Source organism: Ranitomeya imitator, chromosome 3, assembly GCF_032444005.1.
Source record: "Ranitomeya imitator isolate aRanImi1 chromosome 3, aRanImi1.pri, whole genome shotgun sequence".
NCBI lineage: Eukaryota > Metazoa > Chordata > Amphibia > Anura > Dendrobatidae > Ranitomeya > Ranitomeya imitator.
In genome coordinates, this window is record NC_091284.1 from 437,993,684 (window position 1) to 438,006,202 (window position 12,519).

At 43.9% G+C, this 12,519-nt stretch overlaps 1 protein-coding gene across 4 annotated transcripts in view; it reads left to right on the top strand.

Annotated features, from left to right (window-relative positions):
• TRIM37 (tripartite motif containing 37) overlaps nt 1-12,519 on the top strand; it is a 218,767-nt gene that overhangs the window by 182,711 nt on the left and 23,537 nt on the right. For all 4 annotated transcript variants that reach the window (XM_069757342.1, XM_069757340.1, XM_069757341.1 and 1 more), the window contains exon 22: nt 1,402-1,523. In XM_069757342.1, the coding sequence (XP_069613443.1) occupies nt 1,402-1,523 (122 nt within the window). The remainder of the gene's footprint in view (nt 1-1,401; nt 1,524-12,519) is intronic.

Genomic DNA, 12,519 nt, shown 5'->3' on the forward strand with positions numbered 1-12,519 from the left:
GTGGCTGCATGTATTTCTATGTAGCTAAACGCTCCCGTCTGAACCGCCAGGGGCAGTGCCGGGTATTGAAGCGAGAAACTTGCGCCTCATTACACACACAAGTGTGACCCCGGCCTAAGTCATGGAAGCTGAACATTTCATTTACAGTCCAAATTTGTTACACATGTCTCCATGCAAGATAATATGTATGACTAAGGTAGGCCAAGAATCTCCGCTTGTTGCTGTTTCCTGCCGTCATGAGCCCATTGCGTTTTTTTTGCCTCTAAAAGTTCCTTGATTATAGAGACACAACCTGTACCAGTTCAGATGAGTGCCAGTTTGTGGTAGACAACAACTACCCTGTAAATGTCTGAGTCATGCATTCAGTACCTACCTGTAACAGCAGCAACCAGATGTAGCTCCAAATGCCGCTGTCAACTCGGTGAAGAATAAATCCGGCACTCTTCGATTCGCAGAAAAATATCAAGAGCGCAAATCCTATGGGCATTGGATCCCTATTCCCCACAGCGCCATTCCATGCAGTGTATCACTGTTTTTGGGTTTGAGCACGGTGGCTCAGTGGTTAGCACTACATCGTTGCAGTGTTGGGGTCCTGAGTTCAAATCCAACCAAGGACAAGATCTGCAAGGAATTCTGCTGATCATTGCAGGTCCAAGCAGTCCTGTGGATAGATGATAACGTGACTTTCAGACTAATCCTGTAAATCCTCTAGGGAACTAAAAAAAAAAAGCTTTAAAAATGTTAAAAAATGTAACAATAAAAAAGAATGTAATTGCCCCCATTTTCCCAGTTCAAAATTAGAGAAATAATAAAGCTCATATTTGGCTACAAAAATGGCTAAATCTGCTTTAACATTAAAGTTAGGGGTTTCAGAAAATGACACAAGTTCGGATTTTTTTTTCCATTAGTTTGGCTTTGCTGTAATCATACTGTAGTCACATATGCAAGACAAAAAAAAAAAAATAAAAACTAATAACTGGTCATTGTTTTTCTACACTTTCTCATCCTTGTCTTCATCGTTACAGCACCCACCACAGCGCTTTCTTCTTATTTCTTGCCTCGCAATTGTTTTAATGAGCGCTCCCGTTTAGTCTTTTAGATACAAAGTCCTTTTTGTCAAACAATGAAAACTGTAAAAGCGAAATACTCTCAAGTGCAATGGCGCAAATGCGGTTTTTTGTTTCAACACTGGGACTTTTCTTCCCGTTTTTCAGTTTATTATATGCTAAATTGAATAGTATCATTAAAAAATATAATTCTCTTCCTGCAAATACCGGCCGTCGTATGACTATGTGGACATGAAAATCCAGCCACCTGCGCTATACGGAAATGGCCTTCTCATAATGCACATCAGATTTATATTATTTAGATGACTTAGTGAATCTGATTCTTCTTCTAAAGGTCGAATTCTAAAGGATGGAGCGGAAAGGATATTGTACAGCCTGGAAGCATAGACAGTGATCAAGATGCAGGCGAAATTAACCCCCTGTTATCGGATGGCGCTTCACCTTATCCAGATGAAGGTAAAACATGATTTTGTCTCTGTTTTCTTGCTTCTCACTTTTGCTTGAGTTATTTTTGATGCTGAGGACTTTGTATGTAGGCACCATTAAGGCTACCTTCCACAGTGAGTTTTTGATGTTGCAGAATTTCTGCACCATTTTTGTACCTATTATGTGAATGACAGTATTTTTCGGACTAAGACACTCATGATCATAAGACCTAGGTTTTAGAGGAGGAAAATAGAAGCAAATTGAAGCAAAACATGTGGTCATGACACACTGTTATGGGGGAGCTGCTGCTGACAGTGCTATAGGGGTAATATCCCCCTGGTATATAGAAAAATGGAACAGCACTTTTCCAATAGGCGGGTGCACGCCCCCCAGACAAATCATCCAAGACTTGCCTCAATCCAGACATGGCAAAAAATGCAGGCAGCACTCCATGTTTAAAGGTGAAAAAATGTGGTTTTATTTTCACCATTAAACAGCCTAAACGTTGCCACCACCATGTCGGAAAATCTCTGGGGCCTCGGCTAATAACTGCGATCGCAAAAAATAAAGTCTGATTTCCCATTAATTTCTCTCCAATGATATGATCTGTAAAAGGGCTAGAAGGAAATAAGAAGCGCAATAGGGTCTTATCTGGGTATAAAGAGAGAAATTCTATTGGGGATGATGGCGTTATTTAGAAGGATGTGGATGAGGGCCATGTTTATCAGGATGGGGATGATGGCCTTGTTTAGAAGGATGGGGATGAGGGCCATATTTAGCAAGATGGGGATGAGGGCCATGTATACCAGAATGGGGATGATGTCCATATATACAAGGATGGTGGCCCTGTATACCAGGATGGGGATGATGGCCATATATACCAGGTTAATGGATGGTGGCCATGTACACCAGGATGGGAGGGCCATGTATCATAGGATGGGTGGCCATGCATACCAAAACTGAGATGGTGATCATTTATACCAGAGTGCTGACCATTTATACCAGGACGGGCATGCGGGGTGCATGCATACCAGCAAGGGGGGAAAAAATACCTGGATGGGGCAATATATATATATATATATATATATATATATATATATATATATATATATATATATATATATATATATATATATATATATATATATATATATATATATGTGTGTGTGTATATCTATATATATATATATATAATTGTCTAAGGGTCACTTCCGTCTGTCTGTCCTTCTGTCACGGTTATTCGTTCGCTGATTGGTCTCGGCAGCTGCCTGTCATGGCTGCCATGACCAATCAGCGAAGGGCACAGTCCGATTAGTCCCTCCCCTACTCCCCTACACTCACTGCCCGGCGCCCGCTCCGTAATCCCCTCCACTCACCGCTCAGGGTTAATGGCAGCGGTAACGGCCCGCGGTGTAACGCTCTCCGTTACCGCTGCTATTAACCCTGTGTGTCCCCAACTATTTACTCTTGGTGCTGCCTATGCAATAGGTCATGTTAAAAATAATAAAAAAAAAAACAAAACCTGCTATACTCACCCTCCGCCGCCTTTCCCGCTCCTCACCACGCTCCCGGGACCGCACCATTGCAAGCGGCAGCTTCCGGTCCCAGGGCTGGTGTGTGACCGCGACGTCATCATAGGTCCTGTTCACACCAGCCCTGGGACCGGAAGCTGCCGCTTGCAATGGAGCGGTCCCGGGAGCGTGGCGAGGAGCGGCAAAGGCGGCGGATGGTGAGTATAGCAGGACTTCCAACGGGCCTTCGGAAGGTGAGTATATGTTTATTTTTTTTTTTAAGTCTCTATACTTCGTGGCTCTGTGCTGGGCAATATACTACATGGCTCTGCTATATACTATGTGGCTGGGCAATATACTACGTGACTGGGCAATATACTACGTGGCTGGGCAATATACTACGTGGCTGGGCAATATACCACGTGGCTCTGCTATATACTATGTGGCTGGGCAATATATTACGTGACTGTGCAATATACCGTACTACGTGACTCTGCTATATACTACGTGGCTGGGCAATATACTACGTGACTGGGCAATATACTACGTGGACATGCATATTCTAGACTACCCGATGCGTTAGAACCGTGCCACCATCTAGTGTATGTATGTATGTGTGTGTGTGTGTGTGTGTGTGTGTGTGTGTGTGTGTGTGTATATATATATATATATATATATATATATATATATATATATATATATATATATATATATATATATATATATATATATATATATATATATATATATATATATAGTTAAGTTTATATATATTTGGATAGAGACATCATTTTTCTAATTTTGGTTATAGTCATTACCACAATGGATTTTAAACAAAACAATTCAGATGCAGTTGAAGTTCAGACTTTTAGCTTTCATTCGAGGGTATGTACATTAAAATTTGTTGAAGGGTTTAGGAGTTTCAGCTCCTTAACATGTGCCACCCTGTTTTTAACCCCTTTAAACCCAAGGGTGGTTTGCACGTTAATGAGCGGGCCAATTTTTACAATTCTGACTACTGTCCCTTTATGAGGTTATAACTCTGGAACGCTTCAACGGATCCTGGTGATTGACATTGTTTTCTCGTGACATATTGTACTTCATGATAGTGGTAAAATTTATTTGATATTACCTGCGTTTATTTGTGAAAAAAACGGAAATTTGGCGAAAATTTTTTGAAAATTTTGCAATTTTCCAACTTTGAATTATTATGCAATTAAATCACAGAGATATGTATGTCACACAAAATACTTAATAAGTAACATTTCCCACATGTCTACTTTACATCAGCACATTTTGGAACCAAAATTTTTTTTGTTAGGGAGTTACAAGGGTTAAAAGTTGACCAGCAATTTCTCATTTTTACAACACCATTTTTTTTTAGGGACCACATCTCATTTGAAGTCATTTTGAGGGGTCTATATGATAGAAAATACCCAAGTGTGACACCATTCTAAAAACTGCACCCCTCAAGGAGCTCAAAACCACATTCAAGAAGTTTATTAACCCTTCAGGTGTTTCCCAAGAATTTTTGGAATGTTTAAATAAAAATGAACATTTAACTTTTTTTCACAAAAAATTTACTTCAGCTCCAATTTGTTTTATTTTTACCAAGGGTAACAAGAGAAAATGGACCCCAAAAGTTGTTGTATAATTTGTCCTGAGTACGCTGATACCCCATATGTGGGGGTATGTTTGGGCGCATGACAGAGCTCGGAAGCGAAGGAGCGCCATTTGACTTTTCAATGCAAAATTGACAGGAATTGAGATGGGACGCCATGTTGCGTTTGGAGAGCCACTGATGTCCCTAAATATTGAAACCCCCCACAAGTGACACCATTTTGGAAAGTAGACCCCCTAAGGAACTTATCTAGAGGTGTGGTGAGCACTTTGACCCACCAAGTGCTTCACAGAAGTTTATAATGCAGAGCCGTAAAAATAAAACACAATTTTTCCCTTTCGCCACGACAGCACCCTACTGGAGAGAGAGGGATCCGCCCCACAGGAACAGGAAACCTACAGAAAGATAAAGGGGGGTGGTCCGCCTCTCCTCCTCAGTTTAGGTTTCCTGTTTCTGCGGGAACGGCAGGATTTCTATAGAAAAAATACCTGGGCAGGCACCCCGCCTGTGCGGTATCTTTTGGAACGGCAGGGGCTGCAGTCCAGAGGCAGCGTCGGGGGAGATCCGTTTGACGGCTCCCTCCTCGTCTGGTAAGAAGCCCGGATGATGGCCAGGTCCGGGTGAGGCCGCCTGGCATCACTTCCGAAAATGGGTGGCAGAAGCAAGCACTGGAGCCCTAAGTGAGCGTTCCGGAAGAGAGTCCGAGGTAAATTCCGGACTGCGCATGCGCCGACCGCCACCAATGATTGCCTGGAAGTAGTTGTTAAACTTCCAGGGCATCCAGGCTGGAACCAGCGGCGGGGGGAAGCGAGGCTTTCGCGCATTCGCAATGCCGCAAAAAGAAAAAAAAAAAAAAGAGGGGAAAGAACGTCCTATATAAATCAAATGGGCACCATTATTTGGCGATGCAAGATGTCATCCCCAGGTGCCATGGACCCTAAAGCAGGAGACCAAGTACCCCCCGCCAAGGATCGTACCGGCAAAGGATCTTCAGACACCGGTCATAAGAGCGGCTCGGTGGTTAGATCCAGGACAGGATCTCGGGCTTCTGATCCGGTGTTAATTGCTTCACTGGGTGAGTGTGTCTAACTCTGCCTATTAAGCTAATACTGTCTCCCCTCTTTTTCTTTCTTCCTCCTTCTCTCGTTAACTCTGATAAGGCTAAAAAGTGACAAAAATCAAAAAATAAGGAATGCGCCTTATGTTGCCAGCCCCTACCAGACTCATACCCTAAGAGACTCTGCAAGGACTGTATAACTGAAACCACACAAGGAGCGGCAGTGTCCGTTACAGACTTGCGTGCTATTATTAGGGAGGAGTTAAGAGCTATGTCCCATGATAAACCTCACAAATCTAAACCTAAAATGCCAACACCTTCGTCTGATTCGGATAGTGACCAGGCTGTAGGCTCAGAGGCCTCCCTATCATCCTCATCATCGTCTTCATCATCTGAGATTGAGTGACGTTCTTGTTTTCCAGTGGAGAGTGTGGACAATCTAGTTAAATCGATAAGAGACACTATGGGGTGTGAGGAGACGAAGGGTGCACAAACCGCGTAAGACATAATGTTTGCGGGTTTGACGGAGAGAAAAAGGAGATGTTTCCCATTTATCCCGGCAGTAAAAACATTAATAAAAAAGGAGTGGGAGAAACAGGATCAGAGAATCTTTCTACCCTCAGCGTCAAAACGAAAATATCCGTTTAGTCCATGTAAGAAGCTCCTCGTCACTAAAGTCCCTAAGGTTGACGCAGCTGTAGCCTCTACCTCTAAGCAGTCATCCTTACCCGTAGAAGGTCTGCTCTCTGACCCTCTGGATCGTAAAGCCGAGTCCTCCCTAAAAAGATCCTGGGAGGCAACTACTGGCATATTCAAACCAGCAGTAGCAAGTATTTGCACCGCCAGATCAATGCTCATCTGGATTGATCAATTAGATCAACAGATTGAGAAGAAGATCTCAAGGGAAAAATTACGGGCTGCTGTCCCTTTAATACGAGGCGCAGCAGCCTTTATGGCGGATGGTTCCGCAGATTCTCTCCGGTTGGCGGCTAGATCTGCAGGTTTTGTAAACAACGCAAGACGTGCATTATGACTGACAAGCTGGAAAGGCGATGCGCAGTCAAAATCTAAAATATGCGCAATCCCATGTGAGGGTGAGTTCCTCTTTGGCAAAACCTTAGACCACATATTGGAAAAAGCGAAAGACAGGAAAAAAGCTTTTCCTGACTTTTCTATCCCCTTTTATAGGAGAGCCTTTAAAAGGAGGCCGTTCGGCAAGAGAAGGCAAACAGACAGATCGACTGCATGGACCACTAAAGAAGATAAACAGAGAGATACCATATTCAGAAGAAACAATCCCCCAAAGGATAACAAGTACTGATGATATACCAGTAGGGGGTAGATTGAAATTTTTCGCCACCCAGTGGGAAAAAATAACATCCAGTTCGTGGGTTTTAAATATCGTCCGAGATGGAATTTCTCTTGTGTTCCCCACGAGTCATATATTATAACATCCCTCAGCTCGCCTGTACAACAACAGGCTCTGGAGCTTGAAATTCAAACCCTGTTATCAAAGCGGCTTTTGGTCCAGGTTCCCGAAGGACAGGAAGGTAGAGGATTCTACTCTCCCTTATTCCTGATTTCCAAACCCGACGGTTCATTCAGGACAATCATAAACCTTAAAAAACTCAATTCCTTTATCGAAAACCACACATTTAAAATAAAATCCATTAGATCCACTATAAAACTCCTCTTTCCAAACTGTATGATGGGGGGCATTGATTTAAAAGATGCTTATTATCATCTCCCTATCCATGACAGGTACCAAAAATTCTTCAGGGTAGCAGTGACAATCAACGGCAAGATTCGTCATTTCCAATACGTAGCCATGCCCTTCGGCCTTTCTACAGCGCCAAGAATCTTCACCAAGATAATGCTAGAGGTGATCGCCTATCTCCATCAAAAAGAAACATTAATTATACCTTACCTGGATGACTTTTTGGTTATAGGAAATTCAGTTACTCAATGTGCTGACCGCTTGGCTCACGCAATTTCCTCTCTACAGGATCTAGGTTGGATTATCAATAACAACAAATCCAGACTTTCCCGTCAAGACTTTTACTCCACTTTCCCGTCAAGCGTTCTTGGGGTTCCATCTAGACTCCATAACCCAAAAGTGTCTTCTGCCTCAGGTAAAGATACTACTTATCAGACACAGTCATAGCTACAATACATAGTCCACGTATATCCCTAAGACAAGCTATGTCATTGCTAGGATCCCTTATTTCTTGTATACCTGCAGTGAAATGGGCTCAATATCATACCCGAACGCTGCAACACCAAATTTTGCAGGAAGAAAGACGGTTATTTGGTCGCCTAAATGCAAAAATAACCTTGTCAGAGGAGGTTTTAACTTCCTTAATGTGGTGGCTAGACCCAGACCATTTGATGAGCGGTGTTCCGTGGGTAGTAACGCCATCTCATACCATAACCACTGACACCAGTCCTCATGGATGGGGCGCTCATATGGGAAATGATTTTTGCCAAAGGTTATGGAACATGAAAGAACGCTACAACTCATCTAACCTTAAAGAACTGAATGCGGTAAAATACGCCTTATACCATTTTCTCCCACAACTTCGGGGAAGAGACGTCAGAATCCTTTCCGACAACACCACCACAGTGGCGTATCTAAACAGGCAAGGAGGCACTCGATCAGAGACTCTGATGTCTTCTGCTGGGCAACTCTTGACTCTAGCAGAAAGTCACCTAACATCCCTTACTGCGCTTCATAGAAGAGGGGAAAGCAACCAGCAGGCAGACTTCTTAAGTCGGCACACCTTGAGACAGGGGGAGTGGTGCCTAAACCATCATATCTTTCAGGACATAGTATCCCTATGGGGTCATCCTCAAATAGATCTCTTTGCCACAAAAAGAAACAAAAAAGTCCGAAAATTTGCCTCCTTATCTCCAGCGGATCATCCGGACATTCTGGACGCTCTCCAACCCCCTTGGCAGTTCAGTCTGGCATACGCCTTTCCTCCAATCATATTACTACCACAGGTCATACGCAAAATCAGAGAAGAAGGAGCGAGAGTTATACTGATGGCTCCATTCTGGCCCAAGAGACCATGGTTCTCGTGGCTGCAAACCATGTCGATCTCAGACCCTTGGGTCCTCCCCTCGACACCCAATCTTCTCTTCCAGGGACCGTTTTTCCACCCTCAAGTGGACAATCTACATCTGACGGCCTGGAATTTGAGAGGCAGATGCTAAGATCAAGGGGGTTCTCGGAAGGATTGATTGACACACTCCTCCAAAGTAGAAAACCTTCCACTACAAAAATATGGAAAAAATTCTTACAATTTCATACATCTTCCAACACATCAGAAATTCCGATACAATCTATCCTGGAATTTCTTCAAAAAGGGAGAGAACTAGGTTTAACTGTAAACACCTTAAGGCCATGTTCACACGTTCCTGATTTCCCTGCTGATTTTCTGCACTAAAAACCGCAGCTCTTGGCAGAAAATGCAGGTGCGTTTTTTGGTGCTTTTTGGTGCGTTTTTTGATGCGTTTTTTGATGCGGTTTTTGATGCGGTTTTTAGTGCAGTTTTCTCTGCAGAGTCTGTGTGTTTTCTAGGAAGTTTTTTTAGGGTTAAAATGGCTGAAAATAACCTACCCCTAACCCTACCCCTAACCCTAACCCTACCCCTAACCCTACCCCTAACCCTACCCCTAACCCTAACCCTACCCCTAACCCTAGTTCTAACTGTAGTGGGGGGAAGAAAAAAAAATTCTTTATTTTATTATTGTTACTACCTATGGGGGTGATAAAGGGGGGGGGGGGGGGGCATTTACCTTTTTTTTATTTTGATCACTGTGAGGTTATCACAGTGATCAAAATGTGCCTGGAACGAATCTGCCGGCCGGCAGAATCGGCGGGCGCACTGCGCATGCGCCCGCCATTTTGGAAGATGGCGGCGCCCAGGGAGAAGACAGCCGGACGGACGGACACCGGGAGGCCCGGTAAGTATAAGGGGGGGAGATTAGGGCACGGGGGGGCGTCGGAGCATGGGGGGTGGCATCGGAGCATGGGGGGGGTGGGATTGGGGCACGGGGGGACAGCCACACTCCGCCCACGCACTTCCTGCTGCAGCGGTTCTGCACCACAAACCGCAGAAAACCCGCAGATATTTTTTTCGTCTGCGGGTTTTACTGCGGGTTTGACCTCACAATGGAGGTCAATGGGTGCAGAACCGCTGCAGTTCCGCAAAAAGAAGTGACATGGTACTTCTTTTTTACCGCAGCTATTCAGCGCGGCTTTTTTCGGGATTTTCCGCAATGTGGGCACAGCAGTTCCTGTTTTCCATAGGGTACGTTGTAATGTACCCTGCATGGAAAACAGCTGCGGACCCGCAGCGGCAAAATCGTGGCGGTTCCGCATTAAAAAAAGGATTGTGTGAACATGGCCTTAAGGTTCATGTCTCAGCACTAGGAGCCCTCTATGGCCATAACATTGCGGGGGATAGATGGGTATCCTGATTTATTACAGCCTGCGAACGGATAAATCCAGTTAATATACCTAGAATTCCTCCCTGGGATTTAAATTTAGTTTTACAGGCCCTAACAGACTCTCCATTTGAACCAATAGATTCAATACCAATCAAAAGCCTATCACTAAAGACGGCCTTCTTGGTAGCACTGACTTCAGCTAGGAGAATCAGTGACATCCAAGCACTCTCTATAGATCCACCTTTTCTGTTAACCTTTCAGGATAAGTTAATTATTAAACCAGACCCTTCCTACCTTCCCAAAGTAGCAAAGAAATTCCATAGGTCACAAGAGATAATCTTACCCACTTACTTCAGTAATCCCTCTACTACTGAAGAACAGAAGTACCACACTCTAGATGTTAAAAGAGTAGTGTTAAAGTACATTGAAAGGACCGGCAGCTGGCGACAGAGTAGGGCTCTGTTTATATCCTTCCAGGGTCACAAGAAGGGTCATGGAGTAACAAAAAGCACGTTATCCCGGTGGATCAGAGAGTGTATCAGACTGGCCTATTCCGCGAGGAAAGAAAACCCTCCGGAAGGCATAACAGCGCACTCTACCAGAGCGATGGCATCCTCCTGGGCAGAAAGGGGAGAAGTCCCAATTGAGGCTATATGTAAGGCGGGAACTTGGTCAAATCCTTCTACATTCTATAACAACTATAGGCTTGACCTGTCGTCAACTTCTGACCTAGACTTTGGCAGGACTGTCCTCAGCACGGTGGTCCCCCCCTAGGTGATGGTCTCTGAAAAATCTCCAGTAGGGTGCTGTCGTGGCGAAAGGGAAAAAGGCGGATTACTTACCGGTAATACTCTTTTAGTGAGTCCACGACAGCACCCTCTCACATCCCTCCCTACGTTAAAATAGTATATATTAATAAGTTAAAAATTCCCTTATCTTACATAGAGCAAATAAGTTTGATTTTAAATAATGATATTTGCCTAACATTGGCGGTCCTCCATGTACTCTGAAATCAAAACTGAGGAGGAGAGGCGGACCGCCCCCCTTTATCTTTCTGTAGGTTTCCTGTTCCTGTGGGGGGGATCCCTCTCTCTCCAGTAGGGTGCTGTCGTGGACTCACTAAAAGAGTATTACCGGTAAGTAATCCAGCTTTTTTTCCCACAAAAAATATTTTTTAGCCCCGTTTTGTATTTTCCCTTGGGTAACAGGAGAAATTGTACCCCAAAAGTTGTTGTCCAATTTGTCCTGAGTACGCTGTTACCCCATATGGGGGAAGGGAACCACCGTTTGGGCGCATGGGAGGGCTCGGAAGGGAAGGAGCGCCATTTGGAATGCAGACTTAGATGGAATGGTCTGCAGGCGTCACATTGCGTTTGCAGAGCCCCTAATGTACCTAGACAGTAGAAACCCCCCACAAGTGACAACATTTTGGAAAGTAGACCCCCGAAGGAACTCATCTAGATGTGTTGTGAGAGCTTTGAACCCCCAAGTGTTTCACTACAGTTTATAACGCAGAGCCGTGAAAATAAAAAATCTTTTTTTTCCCACAAAAATTATTTTTTAGCCCCCAGTTTTGTATTTTCCCAAGGGTAACAGGAGAAATTGGACCCCAAAAAGTTGTTGTCCAATTTGTCCTGAGGGCGCGGATACCCCATATGTTGGGGTAAACCCCTGTTTGGGCACACGGGAGAGCTAGGAAGGGAAGAAGCACTGTTTTACTTTTTCAACACAGAATTGGCTGGAATTGAGATCGGACGCCATGTCGCGTTTGGAGAGCCCCTGATGTGCCTAAACAGTGGAAACCCCCCAATTATAACAAACCCTTATCCAAACACACCCCTAACCCTAATCCCAACGGTAACCCTAACCACACCTCTAACCCAGACACACCCCTAACCCTAATCCCAACCCTATTCCCAACCGTAAATGTAATCCAAACCCTAACTTTAGCCCCAACCCTAACTGTAGCCTTAAACCTAGCCCCAACCCTAATGGGAAAATGGAAATCAATACATTTTTTTAATTTTTCCCTAACTAAGGGGGTGATGAAGGGGGGTTTGATTTACTTTTATAGCGGGTTATTTAGCGGATTTTTATGATTGGCAGCTGTCACACACTGAAAGACGCTTTTTATTGCAAAAAATATTTTTTGTGTTACCACATTTTGAGAGCTATAATTTTTCCATATTTGAGTCCACAGTCATGTGAGGTCTTGTTTTTTGCGGGACGAGTTGACGTTTTTATTGGTAACATTTTCGGGCACATGACATTTTTTGATCGCTTTTTATTCCGATTTTTGTGAGGCAGAATGATCAAAAACCAGCTATTCATGAATTTATTTTGGGGGAGGTGTTTATACCGTTCCTCGTTTGGTAAAATTGA